The 19,063-nt window shown below is 38.0% G+C and overlaps 1 protein-coding gene across 3 annotated transcripts in view; it reads right to left on the bottom strand.

Moving 5' to 3' along the window:
* Nucleotides 1-19,063, bottom strand: part of CDK19 (cyclin dependent kinase 19) — a 137,745-nt gene that overhangs the window by 20,181 nt on the left and 98,501 nt on the right. For all 3 annotated transcript variants that reach the window (XM_065834115.2, XM_071806642.1, XM_071806641.1), the window contains 3 exons: nucleotides 17,652-17,783; nucleotides 1,025-1,168; nucleotides 700-769 (listed from right to left, as the gene is read on the bottom strand). In XM_065834115.2, coding sequence (XP_065690187.1) covers nucleotides 700-769; nucleotides 1,025-1,168; nucleotides 17,652-17,783 — 346 coding nt within the window. The remainder of the gene's footprint in view (nucleotides 1-699; nucleotides 770-1,024; nucleotides 1,169-17,651; nucleotides 17,784-19,063) is intronic.

Raw genomic sequence — 19,063 nt, 5'->3', positions numbered from 1 at the left:
CTCTATGCCTTGCCTTCAATCTACAAATCCACAGGATACCTATAGCCATTTTCAGAAGGAAGAAGCTTCAAGCACAGACAAGCTTCATATCTTGTCTAAAGCCAGTGTAATGAATCCAGGAAACAGAATCTAAAACTCCTGAACTCCTGTCCTCTGCCTTACAACTGAGTCTATGTTGCTCCTTACACCCTCTGATCTATCACCACCACTTGACTAATTCAGACAAAGCACCAAGAAACACTAGTAGTGGAAAATTCCCAGACCCCAGATAGGTTTTGGATCACAACCTATTGACACATCACCTTCCACAGGAATTTCTGCCCTCTGCTTTACTGTCTCCACATATCTGCTGGTCAAAAGGACCAGGGAGGTGCTTCCCTATTTTTTCTCACACAAAATGGATGAAGTAACAGCAAATAAAGTGGTTTAACCAAGCTCATTTGTCTGTGCCTGCCATAGATTAAATGGCACTTACAAGGACCCCTTCTAGGGAAATGAGAGGCCACTCAGTTGATGCTTTTAACAAGCAGCTGAGGGAAAGAACACCAGTCAAGCAAAACAGCTAATTCAAAACAGATCAGCTGTCACAGTGTGAACCCAAACACTCCAGAATCCCCTCCTCAAAAAGCCAGAGGATCGAAGGCAATTTCTGCCTATTTGCTACACTCACTGAACTGTTGTTGCATTATCATCACTTACGTTGTTCTCCTGAAATCTTTCTGAAGAGTTGGATATTCTGGCATCTTCCTTATGTCTTCCCAGTCTTTGTCTTTGGTGGAGGGGGAAAAAAGGAGAAGCATTTACAGCTCTCAAAGTGTAGTTTAAGTAATACATGAGAAGAAACAACAACAGCAGCCATTTGACTTTCTGGTTTTTGGCCAGTGCAATTGTTCCATAATTGTCAGCGTTTTCAAATCCATCAGACTGACATCATCTTTATAACTACACAAACAACTCATCATTTCCTACAGAAAAAAATCAACTCAGTTGCATTACATCTGACACTTCAATGAAAATAAATTACCTGCAGGGAATCCCATTACACTGAAAATGCGATCTAGCTGGTCGTGATGAAAAGGATTACTTGTTTTGATGTCCTCCTGACGACAGTGAAATATAGGTTCTGAAGTCAATAGTTCAGCAAATATGCAACCAATTGCCCAAATATCTAAGAAAGAAAGGGGATAATGAATGCAAATTTACTGTATTTTGTCACTCTGTTTTTCGTTTATGCACAATTTCTCAACAACTTCTATAACCACAGTAAGATAAAATGCCTCACCATACAATTACATACCGTACTTTAAAAATAATGCATTAATATATTAGATTTTAAAAAGGTAAAATGTGGACACAGAGGTTTTTTTCAGTCAAAGTCTGAGTCTTCAAAATCTTTTTCAAGCTGTACACGGGCAGTCCAGAACTTATTCACAGTTATGGCAGAAACATATGTAATATTTGCTGATGACACAGCTTAAAGGGCATTCAACTGACCATCAACAATAAACGATAAATCCTCCATAAAGATACACTGAAATAAAAGTTCTATCACATATTTCAGAACAATTCAAAACACATTATTTATAACCAAATAAATACTAATAAGGAAAAGACTAATGACACGTATGTTTAGCCAAATAGTGCAGGCTAGTTAAAACGCAGAAACAAGATCCTAACTTCAATCGACAGTAGAAGAGTAATCACCCAACTTAAAGAAATCTCCTACTTGACAACTGACTTCCACTGGAACAATACCAGAATTGACTCATCTACATCTCATGTATCTACAGAAAACAACAGCATGATATACTGATGTTGTAGGGAAATAAAATCACTTGTATTCATGAATTTATCATTAACATGTCTTTCAAAATTACATCTGTTGTGGACAAGAGCATTTATTTTGTTTTCAGGAGAAGAAATTTCTAGATTACATGTACTTAGTCTAGTTACTATTATCACCAGTCATCTTAGTGTTCTGTATGGCCCAAATGCTTTATTATTCATCTTAAAATGAAAGTGTGGATTTGTCAGCGAGAAGGTGGTTACTAGCAGAAAATAAATGGATTGACAATGGATTGACAAATACGTGTCTGGGATATAACTCTGGAAAAGATGTTGAGATCAAATGGATTAGGAACATAGATTGCTGAATACAAGAGTGTGGAGACTTGCTTAGTAGCTGAGATTAAACTAGATGACACTGGGAAACCGTTTGGATTTTATCAAATTTAATATCATAAATATAGAAAACTATTTACCCCTATTTTATAGGTTTAAGACAGGAGTGTCAAACTCATTTGCACCGGGGGCCACATCGGCCTTGCGGTTGCTTCCAAAAGGCCAAATGTAATTTTGGACTGTATGAATATAGGACTGTGTAAATATAATTACTCCTACATTCAAATTACATTTGGCCCTTTGAAGGCAATCACGTGGTCGATGTGGCCCCCAGTGCAAATGAGTTTGACACTCCTGGTCTAAGAGATTAAGAATTACCTTACCGGAGTTTGGTGTTTCTTTGGAATTCAGACTAAAGAGAACACCAAGAAAAGTCTCTGCTTTGTTACCTGCACACAACTAATCCAAGACTCAGAAGCCCACCTGCTGTCTGTGGGGGTGGTTGGCTCAGGCTGCCTGGGAGATGTGCTCTCATGAACAAAGAGAAAAGTGTGGCTCTCCTGATCGGTTTACGCAGGGAAGGAATATAGAGTCATCACACTCTCTTGACCAAAAGAGGTCAGTTCCGTTTCGACCGTGTTACAGGTGTGGAGCTGTGGGTGTCCCAATTTATAGGCTTTTCTCTCTGCTCCCCTTACAGGAAAGTCTGATAACATTTCATTTATATTTCACAGTTTCGACAGGGTATAACTTGCTCTGTGCATTACATCACTTTCTCAAGGTTTCATCTTCCTTTCATTTTCTTATTAACCTTATCTGCAGGAAAACAAGATCTTTAGCTCCTGAGATTTTATCTGCTCAAGCAGCTAATGCGGCATATTAATCAAAATTCCTGTCTGGGCAGTAGGCATAAATTATCTACTCCAGCATAGCAATCACTATTTGAAGAATGGCATCTTCATTTAACAGCATCTACTCACTTTTTTTTCATACTAGATAGCAAACCATTTTGGAGATGCTTTTACTAGAGGCCAGCTGGTTTTCATGGCTTTCTGCAGTGCTCACTATTCATCGAATTCTGAGGGAGAGGATGGGCCACTGCTCATTCTTCTATTCACTACTGTTGAATCTAGACTGACCTTTTCCTTTTAAAGAAAAAAAAAATCTAGTATTCTTGTTGACAGTAAAGCTGAACTGGGAAATTTCCCTGATGTGACAACACAGCAAACTTCAAAATTCTGGTTCTCCTTCATAAGCTGAACTGTGCAAGAACAGGACCACTGTGGCAACACATTTCCATCTCCTGACAGAGAGCACATTTTAAACCCTTGGAGAATTCAGAAAGACAGACATTCTACCAACTGGAAGTTACATCTGAATAAACACAGGTCACCCCCAAGCTGGTGTTGCATTTTCTATGGAATGGCATTAACTGGAGAGACTGGACTCTGATGAGTCACTGTATTATCCACTAGTTCATAGTGCTGGGGTTCAACTCTTTAGGTTTCTTGCCAGATACTCTTCAGCTTCAAAGAACTAATATAAAGTAATCCAAAATACTTACTACAGAAAACCTGAAGCTTTCATTTCCGTAGGCAGCTCAAGCAGGTCAGGGTTTTCTCTTTGCGAATCTAACTTTAATGTAACCTGATCTCAAATACATCCTTGGCACATATTGAAACCATTCTTACACTTAATGATTTGCTGGCAAGTTTGGCTAGTCCTTTTTTTTTTAAATAATATTCATAATTTACAGTAATTATTTACCACATGTGCCATGTTTTCTAGCCAGAACGCCTTGTTAAATTCTGGCAAGTTTAAAAGCTTCATCAATACAAGCCGTCCTAATAGGTATTTATTTCCTACATTGTTCATATTAGGCAACCAAATGCAAACTTCAGCTCTAACTACAGAAAAACATGTCAAAAATTATCCATTTCCCTACTCAGTGCCATTTCATATGTTTTCAGTTTGTGGTCCCTAAAAGAGATTAATGATTATTACATCTAATTCAAATAATAAGTACTACCCCTCTGAAATGGGTATTTATATGGGCAAATCTTAAAACACATATGCAGTATTTTTCCAGTATAGTACATTATTGGTGCACATCATCTGCCTCTAGCACAAGAGTAACTTCTCATAATGTTGTATAACAATTTCATTACAAATACAATTTCTTTTTAAAAGCAACCACCAAAACTAAGCGGCAAAAAATATCCAAGAATTGGTTCTCTGCTCCCCCCTCCACTAATGATCAAGAAGGTGAGTTGTCTCATTGTTCCCGAGCCAAAGCAAAACTACAGACAGTATCCACTTTAACTTGTTATGTCCTGGGAAGATCCTAATAAATTCACCAGACCAACACAACCATTCCTGTAAGGATAGTTCTGTTTCCTACAGCCTCTTCAACTATCATTAGGTTTCAGGAACGATCAGTGGGCTTTACTGCTGTTTTTTTGGGGTTTTTTGTTTTACTTTGACCTCAAAGACAGTTTCCTCAGGTTCCATTAAAATCTATTCACCAGTGAAATATCCTTCCACTGTGACAATATATCTCAAGTACTACATAACTTTATAAAGAGAAAAAATAGCCTTTTAAAGATGTTTACTTGTGGCTGGTAAACAGACTTTCCATATATATGCCTGGGTGTACATATTATTAGAATATTTGTAAGGGTGCCCATGTCCCAGTTTTAAAACCTGTGACTCTAATAGCTTTATAGGTCAGCTACTAAAGCTGAGAAAATCCTGCATGCCCTGCTCTACTTTAGTGTTGTAGCCAAGGAGCAAGTACAAGAGGCTGCTGACATAGCCATTTCAATGATAGGGCTGATTAAGCACATAAATGCTCATGTATTCTTTCCTTTCTATGGCACAATAATCTCACTTTTGTATTTGTTCCAATATTTTGGAAATACTCTTTAAGAACATTATTAGCACTTAAGACAATAAGACAATTTATTGAGCAATAGCTTTGATTCTCAAAATGAAACATCTTTTCCCCTGCATATTAACTAAAATGTTTCACAGAGTCCAAGATTAAATACTTTGTGTTTCTTAACTACATCCAAGAAAATAAATACATAAACAAGCTCTTAGTCTCACACAATTCTTGAACAAAATTCCATTAAAGAAAGTAAGTCAAGAATTGCAAAACATCTATTGAGCTGCAATTGATCTGAGGAATTCATCATCAGTGAGGTTTGGTTTAGTAGCATCTGTACGTCTAACAATCTGGGGATTTTTTTGTTTTGAACATAAAGTCTAGACTTTAGGACATGTCTGAACGCTGGTAAAGGAAGCAAACAGTGGAGGGACACCAACATACAGCTTCTCTATGTCCACCAAGTGCTAACTCAATGACCAGGGTAACCAAAAGCCAGTTAGTGAAGCCTTAGCCCAAACAAGGCCCCACCCAGGTCATCTGAAAGAGCTACAAGATTCACTCAAACTTTCAAATCAAGGCAAGGACAACAAATACCTCACCAGACTGGAAACCTGAATGGGGGCTGTGCAGGCAAACATGATATTTATTTGAAAAAAATAGGCACAATTGGTCTAACGAAAATCTTGTACCTCTTATGCTGAGCACAGCAGCATTTTCTAAATTTATCTGGAATTCTTATACATGGTCACCTAGGAACATGGAGATACTATAGAAAAAGATTTTATTAATTTTCACACACACCTAAAAGTTAGATTTAAAAGAGCAATTTACCTTTAGAGGGGAATTTCTTATTTCTTTGGTCTGATAACAGCAACAGAATATACCTGTTGCTATCATACACATGGGGAAGGTCTTCTTTTTTGTATTGGAAGGTCTCAATTTTGGTAGTTTCATTTAAACTTCAGTCAGCAAAATATAAAGTCAAGGAAAGAGTAGTTACTAGCTTTTTAAATTTGTCACTTTCTATGAAGAACTGAGAATGAGGTCAAATATTTACATGTGACAAGCTTTTCATGGGGAAGCAAAAAGTGGTGTCAGTGGGCTAAGGGTCAGAAAGTTACTCTTACTCATTGGTAAGTTAGGCAATGTTTACTGATCTTTAACAAAGATCAGTAAACTTGACTGAAGAACAGACAGTTTATACTGTAAAGCCACAAAAATGAATGTTCTGCAGACAGAACAAGAAGTACCTCTTGGTAATCTGAAGGATGCTCATGGGCAGCCAGACACATGTCTAAGAGCAATGTTTTATTTCAAGAGCATGTAATCTCCTGTGCCATGATGTAGGGTCAAGGTAACGCAAAACTTTTAAAGGCAAAACCATATTCATTCAAATCAGTCATGAAATCTATTATCCTCACACTTTTTTTTTTACCTTTGTGCCTCAATCCTAACCATTTAAACTAAGCTGCCCTCCTTTCATGTCTGTACTTAGAATTTAATTAATTTCAATTACTACAACCTTAAACATTCTCAAGTATCTTGACGATATTCTGAGTTCACTGAAATCAACTGTAATTTTCTATAGGGCTTTAGTGGGCCAGGACTAATTCATCCTCTCCAGAGTCATTTTATGTTGTTGAAATATTCACCTTCCCACTTGAATTTCTCTTCCTCAGTATATCAGCATTAAATGAAGATCCTGGATCATATGACTTCAGACTTCTGCTGTGCATTAGACACATTATCTAGCTTGCAACATTACACTTGAATTACTGTGGTAAGTTGACAACACAGGTACAATAGATTTAATACAGGAAGTGGCAGTAGGACCAGAGGTAGTAATCCTCTCAGGCAGCAAAAACATGATTGCAAACAAAGAAATCCTGTTAAAGAACTTAAATCTTCAATGTACAGAACTTCACAATCAAAAATGTGGAAATTCCAGGTTTATGGTTCTATATGCAACCTTGTATTTTCCTTTTGCAGCTTACATACTGAAGAAGACAGGCATCCTCAAAGAAAGGAAAATGCAATCTTAACAACAATTGTACTACAGAGCACAAGAGCTAAACTTTCACCAACATTATACTGCTTTTGTAAGGATTTTCAGTACATACCTTCCCAAATGCTTACCCCCCTAGATCCCCCAAATCCTATATACCACATTTTCATCAGCAATTCTTTCAACTCTTCACTTGCGTCTCCAAGACTACTACTGTATAAACCACAGATTAACTACATCAGCTAGCAGCAGAGCAGGTTAACATCCTTGAGAGATGGTATAAAGCGATGGTTGCATGAATGCAGAACAGAACGATGGTTTCCTCTACCCAGAAACTGGGGTGGGCTCCAGACTCAGGTGATGTTGCTTCAGGGCAGGGAATTAGGTCACTGGGACAAGCACTGCGTTCTGGCAAGGACAGTGTGTTACAGCCTCATTTTCTTCCTAATCCTAAGACTTCAGGTGCGTCAGAGGGGCTATTATTTTTCTGCCAACTCCAGTATCTCCAAGATGTAGTAAAGAACGTACTGTTAGTTTTGTTCCAGCAACAGCAGTGCTTGTACCTCGGAGGGTCCATGAGGTACCCTGGCGGGTTGCCAAGGCTCTTCACGGAAACAAAAGTAAAAAGCAAAATGTTCTTTCAGTGACAATTCATCGAAAGCACAAGCAATGTAACAGCTGACACAAAAGGCAGCTTTGTAGCCTCAGGGCTACTTCCCCCTACCAAATATCAAACAACTGCAGCACGTAAAGTAATTATGAAAGCTTCTCATTGCAAAGGTCACGAGCCTCTTTTCTACTGCAAAGTATTAGGTAGGTCTAACACACAAATTGTTACTGATTGCTCCAGTAATGACAAAATAATTAAGAACAGGCAAGATATGTCGCTGTTTGGTACAACAGTATTTAGAAACCTTTTCAGAAACATCCACAGCTTTGCATTTACAATTTATCATATGAAAAAAAAAGCCTGATAGTATCATCTGATCATAGGACTGGAAAGCCAGGAACACCAGGTTCTTAACTATGGTGCTTTAGCAGTAATTTCCCCCCTCCTTCTCCATTTTTTTTCCATCTTATTCCACCACTGCAGGTAAGTGTCTAATATAATATAATCTATATTGTACAGATAGCATACCATATTAGCAAATCGTTGCCATTTTTTGTGCTCTTCTGAACTGCAGTGAATGAGAAGAGAGCAGTACATAATCTTTGAGAGGGAAATATACCTTTTTTTTCTGAATTAAATGCAGAATATTTTAACAAACCAACTTTTCTGTACACAGTGGAGCTCTTTGGAGGTTAACTGCAAGCTAAATGAAGAGGGACAGTGAGTTTATAACCTGTTGTGTGCTCTCACTCAGCTTGTGTCATTAACTATTACAACTTTTTACTAGGTCCAACATGTCAACATCTTCAGAGCTAATACAAGGTGAGCAAAAGGCCTGCTATCTGGAAGACTGAGTCATAACAAGGACCATGTGTGAAGAGTACTCCCCTGGCCTGTTCCAATCCACAAGGCAAGACAGTCTTTTCTGGGAGTTATTAAACCTTTCGATGTCCACTGTATTTCAGTCAACAGAGGAATGCACACAAATAAGCTTTGTGTCTTGGCACAGAGACTTATTTGTCCTTCTAAACAGAGGACTTTACAATATCTTAACATTTCTCTTACTAAGGGGTTCAGCCTAACAACTATTTCTAATAAGGCACAGAGAATAACTCCTACATAATTACAAGCGAATCTATTGGATGGGCAACAGAATAAACTGCTGTGAAACTTAATCCTGCTGTCAGTCACAGCTATTGCCAAGAAGCCTATTTGTGAAGCAATCCTACCTGTCCTGAGAACAAGTCATTCTACTCAATCAGTGCTGTCGTGATGAAAGTTTCAGTTGATATTGCTGAAATAATTGTACCTCAAGATCAAACTGACGGATTAGCTAAAAAAAATTCCTCTGCATCAGAAGTATGCATCTTGTTACAACAGTAAGTACTTGGTTTTTAGCCAAAATCAACTTTTGTAAGTGAACTTTTCAGATAGGGTAGTAAATAGAGCATATTAAAAGCCTTTGTTACTCCACTAGTTAGCTAGGGTAAAGTGTTTATGGAACCAAGGTTTTAAAACAGAAAACCTTTTGGATCTAGAAATGTCAACCTCATGTTTCATTTAAGAAAATGAAACCAGCCTTTAGTCCGCTGCTTTGTAAAGGAAGCCTTTAAAAAAACAAACAAAACAAATTAAACACCTTGGAGATGCAAGTTCAACTCTGCACCAAATTTCTCACACGCTCATATATAAAAGGAACAATATATTTCCAGTATATCCCAAAGAATCACAATATATCCCAACTGGCATGTACAGAATGGAATTGAGTATGAAGAGAAAATGGGCAAAATACATCTCCTGACCTTCTCTAAATGCTGAGTCTTGCTTTTTTGTGTCATCATTCATGTTCCATTTCCACGTTAGGATCCATTATTTGCTCTGGGTTATGTAAGACATTGCAAGAGAACTCCTGCCTTACTTCCCTAAATATTTATTTTCTTTCTTTTTTTTTTTTTTTTTAAACTAAGTTCAGTGTAGGTTGCTCAGGGAGCTTAGAGAAACAACCCTGCTGCTGCAAAGCTCATCTGCCTGGTAAAGTGAGACACCAGGGAAGGAAAAGCTAACCCATGTAAGTGGCCCTATATTTATTAACACTTGGGAAGAACACAGAACTGTAAGGAAAAAATAATTTGAAGGAAAAAGACATGAAACAGAGGGGGTTTGGCCCACAAATCGGTAATGATTTTTCATGTACGTGGACCTAAGCATAGACAGATTTTTTGAAGGCATCTCTTCTTCAAGGTGATTTTTAATGACAAAGTTCTTACTAAAGAATATATTCTGCCATCTAAGTATTTTTATGTTATTTTTCCTGCTCTAAAATCAATCATACACAGTTACATCATAGTAATCATCACACAATAGCAAATCTGCCAAAATACTGAATAAAAAGGCAAAAGGTTCTTCCTTTCATATGTTTTGCAAGAGGAAAGAATCATGAACATATGAAAAAGTATTGTGTGACCATGAGTGAAAGTTTACAGGTTAATTTACAGAGCAATCTAAATCAGGACAACTAGCAGATTCTAGTTATGACTGAAGATTCAGTGGGTTTGTTTTTATTTTCTTTCATAATATCCAGAATGTGTATATTAATATAACAATTCTGTGGACAATTGAGTTGCTGTCAGCACTCTCAAGTTTCCCAAAATACTAATTAAAATGTAACTTTGAAATGTTGTATTTAAGTGACCTAATAATCCTCTATATAATTTTACATTTCTTATGTGACTGCAGTGATAAGATTGTGGAGTGCAGCAATTTTTTTTTTAAAGAAGAAACATGCATAGTATTTTAAAGATCACTGTCAAGCAAGAGGAAAGAACAGCAATAAATCATCCAGCACCTGCAATAACTAGATAAGACGGCAACAATTAATCTTTGGTATTAAAATATTTTGCCTCTCAGAAAAAGCATGAGAACGGCTGTGATAATCAAAATGAAGAAAGTTTACCACATGCCAAATAAGTTTACCACAAAGTATCATCTGAATCCAATTACTTCCCATGTCATATAACATTGCCCAGGGCATGAACAAGGCTCCGTTCTTGGCGTAGTCTGAGTTTTTCTTTTCAGAGCGAATAAATGAACATTTTCCAAACTTCTCTACTTTTCTTGTTTTTCCACAGCTCCTCCTCCTCAAATCAAAATCTCTAACAAACAGGAATGTGGATCCTATGCAGCAAACGGAAGCTGACTGACTATAGATTTACTTTTCTGAACTCTCTCTCGTGGATGTTTCAAAGCCGTTCCCATACTCCCATGGCTCCACAGACTACAGGTGGGGAACCTCCCCTGTGCATTTTTGCTAAGGACTTTCCAGTCTTCTGGTTGGCCCCATTTGTAATGTTTGGTTTACCAGATTTTCCAAGTAGGTCTTATTTTTCCTCCTTCCTCCCAGCTCTCCCAGAGTAAGAGATCAGAAGAGCTTCAGGCATCGTTCCAAGATTTCCAGAGGCCCCACAGCCCGGCCAGCGTGCCAACAATCTGTGCGCACACAGTAAGGACATCTGATGCACTCGGAACGTGTGGGACTTGCTGCATAGGCAATATGGAACACATATGCACATATTTCCATCCTAAATCCTACATAATACACCCCTCTTCTTCCCCCCTCTCCCCCCACATAAAGTTGTATAGAGTTGTTAGAACTCTGAGGGATCCCAGCAGTCGTTATATAAATGAATTCCCTTTGTTACAGCTAATATTTTCCCATGATGTTTGCTTTTAAAGGCATTTTGATATTTGCTTATACCTTTCACACATTTCCAGCTTCTATAACCATATGTTATTCTGGAAATAGGATGAGGTGACAGTGTACTGCCCAAGCTTTAAATTACAGTTTCTCTATACCTAAATCTTTTTCGGGCTCGTGAATGCGATTGTCACATGGCCATTTATGACACTCCTGACGACTTATGATCTAGACAAGTGAGGAAAGATAACCACGCAATAGAGATTTCTCAGGTTCCCAGACTTTCTTTTTCACAATAAATAATCCCATCCTTTTTTTGGAGCAGGACAGTGTTTTATCCTTGCTTCAGGAGTGGCTGAATGATCATTCTGAAGAACTCTTGCCAACAAAATCCAAACCACCTACAATACTCTAAGCTGTCTGATACCATTTATCGAATATACTATTTAATTAAGGTAAGTGCTAAAGAGAGGTAAGATAACATGTTCTTGTTTGATAGCACTGCTAACTATACAAGGTGCAACTTGATAAAAACCAAGTCATAATTATGCTACTTCCTTGATGTTATGCTACAAGATGTCCCAGAATGAATCACAGTAGACTGCCACATGCTTACTTAAAAACCTGTGACGAAAAGGAGTTCTTACTACTTTACTTACTAAAACATTATATTTTGATGTTCTGAGAGTGAAAAAAAATCTGATTCATGTCTCCTTTCAAGCTGGAAGCCAGCTTAACTTTACCTTTATTTTGCCACAATCATTTCCTTTACTTTCCTTATAGTGCAGAAGCCTTTGCCCATCAATTAAAGCAGCACTGTATCTTTCCACTTTCTTCAACCTTGTTTCCTTAGTACTTTGAGTAAAAAAAATCATTTTCTGTTGTGCTGCAGACTTTCTAAAAGTTCAGTAATTTCATTAACATTTCCACGATCACAAACATTTTACATTTTCCCCCATTACTTGTTTTCACCTGAAGCCTGTTCAAGTTACTTTCATTTGCATGTTTTACCTCTTTCCTAGAGTATCTGATGAACACAGAGGAACAGATTCTGCTTTTAAATTATGGTGGTGGAAATGCAGACCAACTTCCACAGGCTGTAATGAATTTAGTACAGATTTATATTGTGGTAACACACAGTGACCTTTGGCTTATACAACATCATATTCCCAATTTGTATTCATCTGCTAAGTTAGTTGCCTGTAACTACAGTACCAGGGAGGAAACTTTATTAACAAATAGGGTTTAGATTATAAATATACACAGTTCAGGAAACTAAATATTATTCCCCATGAAACCTTAACATGGGCTTTTTATGATCCTTTTAACATGCAGAAAGCAAAAGCTATTTCTGTTTTTCAGCAACACTATTTTCCTGACTCCTGTATCTCCTTAAACCATGATGTTAAATACATGACAAACAACTACTTGTTTGGCAAGCAAATAAATGAAAAGTAGAATATTACACTAGTACGAAGGTACAAATCAAATAAATGCAAAAATGTCACTGAAAAACTACCTCTAAAATAATGCAATCTGTTGTTTTGTATAACGCATATAATTATTTCTAAATAGACTGTATTTAGTTCAATTTTTCCCCAAAGTCAAACCCACAAGATGTAACTAAGATCAGATCCAGAAAACACAGACAAAAATCCTGAATGAGACGCAAGTCAAATTCTAATTTCATTCTTTGATCATGTATGAGAATTATTTACATGCAAGTAAGCCTCCCTCAAGGATTTATTTCTACAAAACAAAGACAAATTGGACACTATAGTGGACAGTCTCCAGGATATTATGAATACACTGCTAATAATTACATGCGAAGCTAAGATAACAAAGGGAGTATTAGATACAGTATATAGAAGATATATTTAAAATAAAATCGAGACTAACCCACTAAAAACCTAAGCAAACATCCAACTTATGTAGCAACTGTTAGACAATGTTCAGCATGTTGCAGTAGAGAACTGATGACAATGCATTCCTTGTTAATTCAAACAAAAATATTTCTCACAATGCCAAAATTGGCAGAGAACAGACTAAAGCTGGCATGACGATGCTTTTAGCCTTTTATTGATATTTACTAATTATACAAAATTATGTATTATATAAAAGACATAAGAGAATAGCTATGGAAAATAAGCAGCTATATGAAATAGCCTGTCATTTCCTTTTTCATAAATTGCTCTATCTAATCACCTTTCTTCTCAATTATTTCTAAGTGAGGAGTAGTTAAATGAGAATCTTTTATAATCTATGAGTTATTACTAAAAGCAATACATAGGGCTCCTGAGAATAATGTAATATTAAGAGATGTTAAAATTATATGTCTTGCACAGAGATTTAACAGAGAGCTTTAAGCATTAACATCCTTTGCAAAAAACATTAGCATTCACGTTAAACTCTCACTATCACACTTAGCTCATAAAAATTGCCTTTTTTTAAGTGCACATAATGCTAGAAGCAAAACACAAGTCTGGACTCAAACTGCATGAACATCACCGCTGTCATTTTGTTACCCACTTCTTCCTTTTGTCTTAAAGCTGCACACAGATCACCTACACGTACCTTTATTCTTTTCTATTCAGTCACATGCTCCTCTAGTCCTCAGTCAGCCTACAAATCCCACCTTGCAACTTTCCTTGTTTGCATTTCTGTACTTTTTACCTTCCTGCCCAAACTGTTTTGGGTGTCCTCAGCACCCACACTGCACACCAGGTACTACATGACCAATTCGCACCCCTCCTGGGGATTCACTGAGGTAGGTCTGATACAAAGAAATAAAAGCCCCAGAAACAATAAACTAGTAGAAAAAACAGATCTCTCCGAAGTAGCATCATCCCTTAAAGTTTCATAGGGACTCCTTCTCTGTGTTTTAGTGTGGAATACATATCCCTTAGGGCAAGAACCAAGTAATTTATTACTTAATTAAAGAAAACAATGGCATTATACTAGTTCATTCTTCAAACAGATATCCCGAGATAATGGTACGTATCACGCAGCCTAATCTGCAAACAATACGCTATCAATCAAACACAGGTAACTGTCAGTTAAAGTAACTTCCCAGGGCTACACATCCAGGTCATTCAGTAATCTGCTCCACTCACACTGGTGTCTCACAAAATCAACAGTCGGGGCAGCTTAAGCACCTAATTTGGCATTTCATTAATTTACAAGCATTCAAGGCAATTCTGTCGGCATCTTCTTTGAACACTTCTAGTAACTGTTTTCACCCACTACAGGCTGCAGCAAACAGAGACTTTGGAAGTTAGCAGCCCAGTCTGCATGGTGGCAGATGCAAAGCAAGCCCTAAGAGTCTGCTGCAGACAACATGGGATTGTGCCACAACCCCAGGGGTAGACTACAAGGATTCATCCCCAGCACCCCCTGGAGAAGATATCCTGGAAAGTGAGAAGCTTCAACTGACCCAGAGCTCCAGGGGTGCTCCCACCCAGGACTCAAACAGCAGGGTGACACTGGCCTCACAGCAGGCACAGTATGCTCTGGTTGGAACACTCAATCACCAGCAAAAGGAGCTGTGGGAGGAAGTGAACAGACTCTGTACCATCATAGAGAATAAACAGGGTCACCTCAGGGAGCTTGCAAAGATTTCTGGAGGATGCTGGGGTAAATTTTTTCATAGAGGTACTACATGTGTCTTCTCTCAGATCTGCTACTCAGGAAGAAGGAAGAACTGGTTGGGGATACAATCATCAATGGCAGTCTTGGCTGTAACAACCATGAAACAGTGGAGTAGTAAAAGCAAATAGCAGAACACAGGCCCTGGGCTTCAGAAAAAACTGGCTGGATCATCAGGGTCTGAGGATGGTGGTTAACGGTTTACACACTAACCTGGAAGGTGATTACAAGTGAAGTACCACAGAGGCCTATGAGACTTATCCAACTTAGCATCTTTACCAATGCCAAGGAGGAGGATCTGGAACACCCCCTCACCAAGTTGTGGATGAGAGAAAACTGGGGAAACAGTTGATACGCTCGAGTACAGAGTTGCCATTCGGAGCAAACTAGACAGGCAGAAAGAGGAATGGACCACAGTAAACTCATGAAATTCAATGAGGACAAATATAAAGTCCAGCATCTGTGAAGGACTAACCCCCTATGATGTTTCGGGCTGGACTGACTGGCTGGATAACATCTCTGCAGAAAAAGATGTGGGGGTTCCAGTGGACATCAGGCAAAACAAGAGCCAGCAGCATACCCTGGTAATGATAAAGACTAACAGCACCAATAGGATATATTTGCTGTATCAATAGGAGCACAGCCAGTAGATTGAGAGAAGTGATTATTCCCCTTTACTCAGCCCTTGTTGGACCATATTTGGGACAATCTGATGACCTGAATACAAGACAGACTTTGATAATGTGGAGCAAGTTCAGTGGAGAGCCACCAGGATGGACAGAGGCTGGAGAACCTGCTCTGGGAGAGGAGGTTGAGGGACACGGGCTTGTTCAGATTAAAGAGGAACCTATGAGAAGCCTTCCTACTACCTTCAGAGGTGACAGAGATTATGAAGCCAGGCTCTTTACCCTGGTATATGGCAAGAGAATGAGAAATTACAGACATAAACAAGAAGTTTTGATCAAGTATAAGGAAAAAATGTTCACTATGCAGATGACTTAGCCGTGGAAGAGGTCATTCGGAGAAGGTGTGGAATCACTGTTCTAAACGGTTTTCAAGACCTGGCTGGACAGATCCCTCAGCAGCCCCATCTGAATTCAGAGCGGATCCTGCTTTGAACAGCAGGATGGACAAGAGACCTCTTAAGGTTCCTTTCAACCTGATTTAATCTACCTGCAATTAGTATTTTACTTGGCCCAGGAGTTTGCTTTAGAAATGGATCTGACTGTCCACATCTATGACACTTCAGCTCGTGCTGCAGAGTTCACTCAGAATACACAATATAAATTCCTTCGCAATGAAACTAAACCAAAAGCTGTGCATCAGCCACTAATGAGCAGTAGTCTACTGGACCAGGCCAGAGGAAGCCCAAAGTACTCCCCATTCTCCAAAACACATACAATGTGAATGCTAAGGTACTCAGTACCATTTTGTCTCTACGGATGCACTGCTACAGTGTCACACTACTTGCTAATGTAGACACGACCATCTGAAGAGTTACACTTTTTCATTTCAGCAGGGGAAAGGGAATTCCTGCATATAAATCGCAACTTTTTGGCTTTTTGATGCTGACAAACTTTGTCCAAGGATAGAAACACATGTTACTTGCCTTCAAGACTGAACACACCCTCACTAAAGCTATGCAGAAGGCTTTTTGCCCTTCTTAATAGTTCCCACACACTCGAGGCAAGACCAACAAACAAAGCTGCATTTTGCCCAACTTGGGTCCTCCTGCATTAGAAGATTCCAAATGGGACAGGAGAACAATAGAGAAATCTGAAGTACCAAATCTGCATCAAAGAAGTCAGGTGACAGTTCATTCATTTTTAAACCTTTTATTGTATATGATAGTTTGATAAACAGGAGTCATATGAAAAAGCCGGTTTCTGAGACTTAATTAAAAGTGTTGGTCAAACCAACTGAACATTCAATGGAGATGTTAGTAGAAACGTGTTTCACAGATCTCTGAACAAAGACCCACGTGGCATCTCCAAAAACTTACGTAACAGAAAAACACCTGCAGCTGCCAAGAAAGCCCCCTCTGTAGACACAGGAATAATTTAACCCCATTAACAGGGGGACAGAGTTTCCTTTGCAGTTCTCTTCCATGTATAGCCTACTAATGTAGACAGGACACCTCCCGTGCATCGCAGTGTTTTGATTCTCTGACTGTGCTTACAGAACTCACTAAGGGGGCAGGGAAGACAAGGGCCTGGCCACCAGCATTTTCTGAACATGGAGCTTCTCAAGTCATCAGGAATGAACGATGGAGACCTCCCTTCTCCTGATCAAGCCACGCTTCATAGAAGCATCTGGACATGAAGCCCCTCAGAAAAATGCCACTTTAACAGCCATAGCTCTTTCCCTTCTGAAGGTTTACAAGATTACAAGATTTTGGAGCCCTTATCGGAAAACCATATAAACTAACGTGAAGAATATTTTTATTTCAAAACCAAAACAAACAACACATGTAAAATGTCTGACATCAACCTTATCTCATATTGAAAAATAAAAGCACAGTTCTCAGAAACTTTCTATCTGGATTAAACTTTTATGAATTGGATCATACTCCATCTATGGCTACTCCAGGAAAAAAATGAGCTTGTCAGTTGATCATCATATCTACTACAAGGTTACCCTCCTTTACAAAACTTAAAGGTAAACCTCCTTCTTACACACAACTTACCAATGGCCTTTGTGTAATGTCTGGCTCCAAGTAACAGCTCTGGAGCTCTGTACCAGAATGTCACCACAACCGGATCCAAGTCTGCCAATGGCTTCAAGGGTGAGTTGAATAATCTTGCAAAACCCATATCAGCTGGGGGAGGGGAAAACAAACAACAAATTCAAAATTGTAATATAAATACACGAGAATTTAACAATATTGCGAAAAAGCAATCACAACAGAAGTTCAAAAACATTAAATTTACTAATCAAAGTTTTCAAGAAAGCAACAACTTACTCATAACAATACTGGGCCAAATTTATCTAAGGCTAAATTCCATTCACTTCATTTATAAGACTATGAAGCATGATGTTTGACTTCAAAGTGTTCTCATAATTGAAGTAAAACTTCACATAATACAGATGCATGCTTACTTAAATAGAACTGTAACAGAAACCTGGTTAAGTAGAGTCCATAGTAGTAGGTCTCTGAAGTAAATTTTCTCTCTTATTTATATATATATTTACATAAATGTGAGCCCTTGCAACTGCTATATGTTTACCCAAAACGACTGCAGTGTAGATTGGTTTACACTATTTTTCAAGTTATGACTCCTCCTTGATTTGGAGGAATGAACTCCAGAATCTGGAAGAAGTTTAAACTGAATCAGTGAGTATACACTATTACAGAGACGTGTTTTAAATGTAAGCATTCGTTTTATATAACTCAAAAATTCTCTCTAGGAACAACGCCGTAAGTAACATTAAGAAATGCCAGACAGGAAGGCACAGAATTTGGATATATATTCAAAACTACATATCTTAACCCAAGTCTGTAGCTTATCTTTTACATGACTTCACCTAAACCTCTCTGGTTCCGAAGTTATGAAATGCCCAGTATCATTTTCTTGAAGTTACCCATACTAATATAAGCATATGAATAGAAAAAAAGACTAGTGGAACATTTTCAAATGCGACAAAAGTTGATGAACAGAAAAGATGTTCCAAGATATTACTCCTTTCTGATGATTGCCACATGCTTTATTATAAAAAAAGTTTATATCCATATGACTAATGCTCATGATCTGCACAGGTGTTTTGGATAAAGACCATCAGAGTTACCATGTGTTTCCCACCTTGATGTCAAAAAGCCTTTTGCATAACAAACTTTTGGACACCTACAAACATGTTCATTTATGTTATTTATATAAATATAATTAAGAACAAATAACACAACTTATAAGTAACAATGTTATACTAACTAATCATAGTAAAAGTCAGAAGAACTTTGGCCACAGCCATAGTTCCATGTGCTTATTACTTTCTTGTTTCCTGCAGATGCTTTTATCTCACCAAATGTCCTTGGCAAGATTTATAAATGTCTAATAATATGCTTTAAATCTCTTAAACTTGTAAACTCAGCGAATGAGATTT

This window comes from Patagioenas fasciata, chromosome 3, assembly GCF_037038585.1.
Source record: "Patagioenas fasciata isolate bPatFas1 chromosome 3, bPatFas1.hap1, whole genome shotgun sequence".
NCBI lineage: Eukaryota > Metazoa > Chordata > Aves > Columbiformes > Columbidae > Patagioenas > Patagioenas fasciata.
The sequence above is the reverse complement of the archived record's forward strand: the minus strand, read 5'-3'. Positions and strand labels throughout refer to the sequence as shown.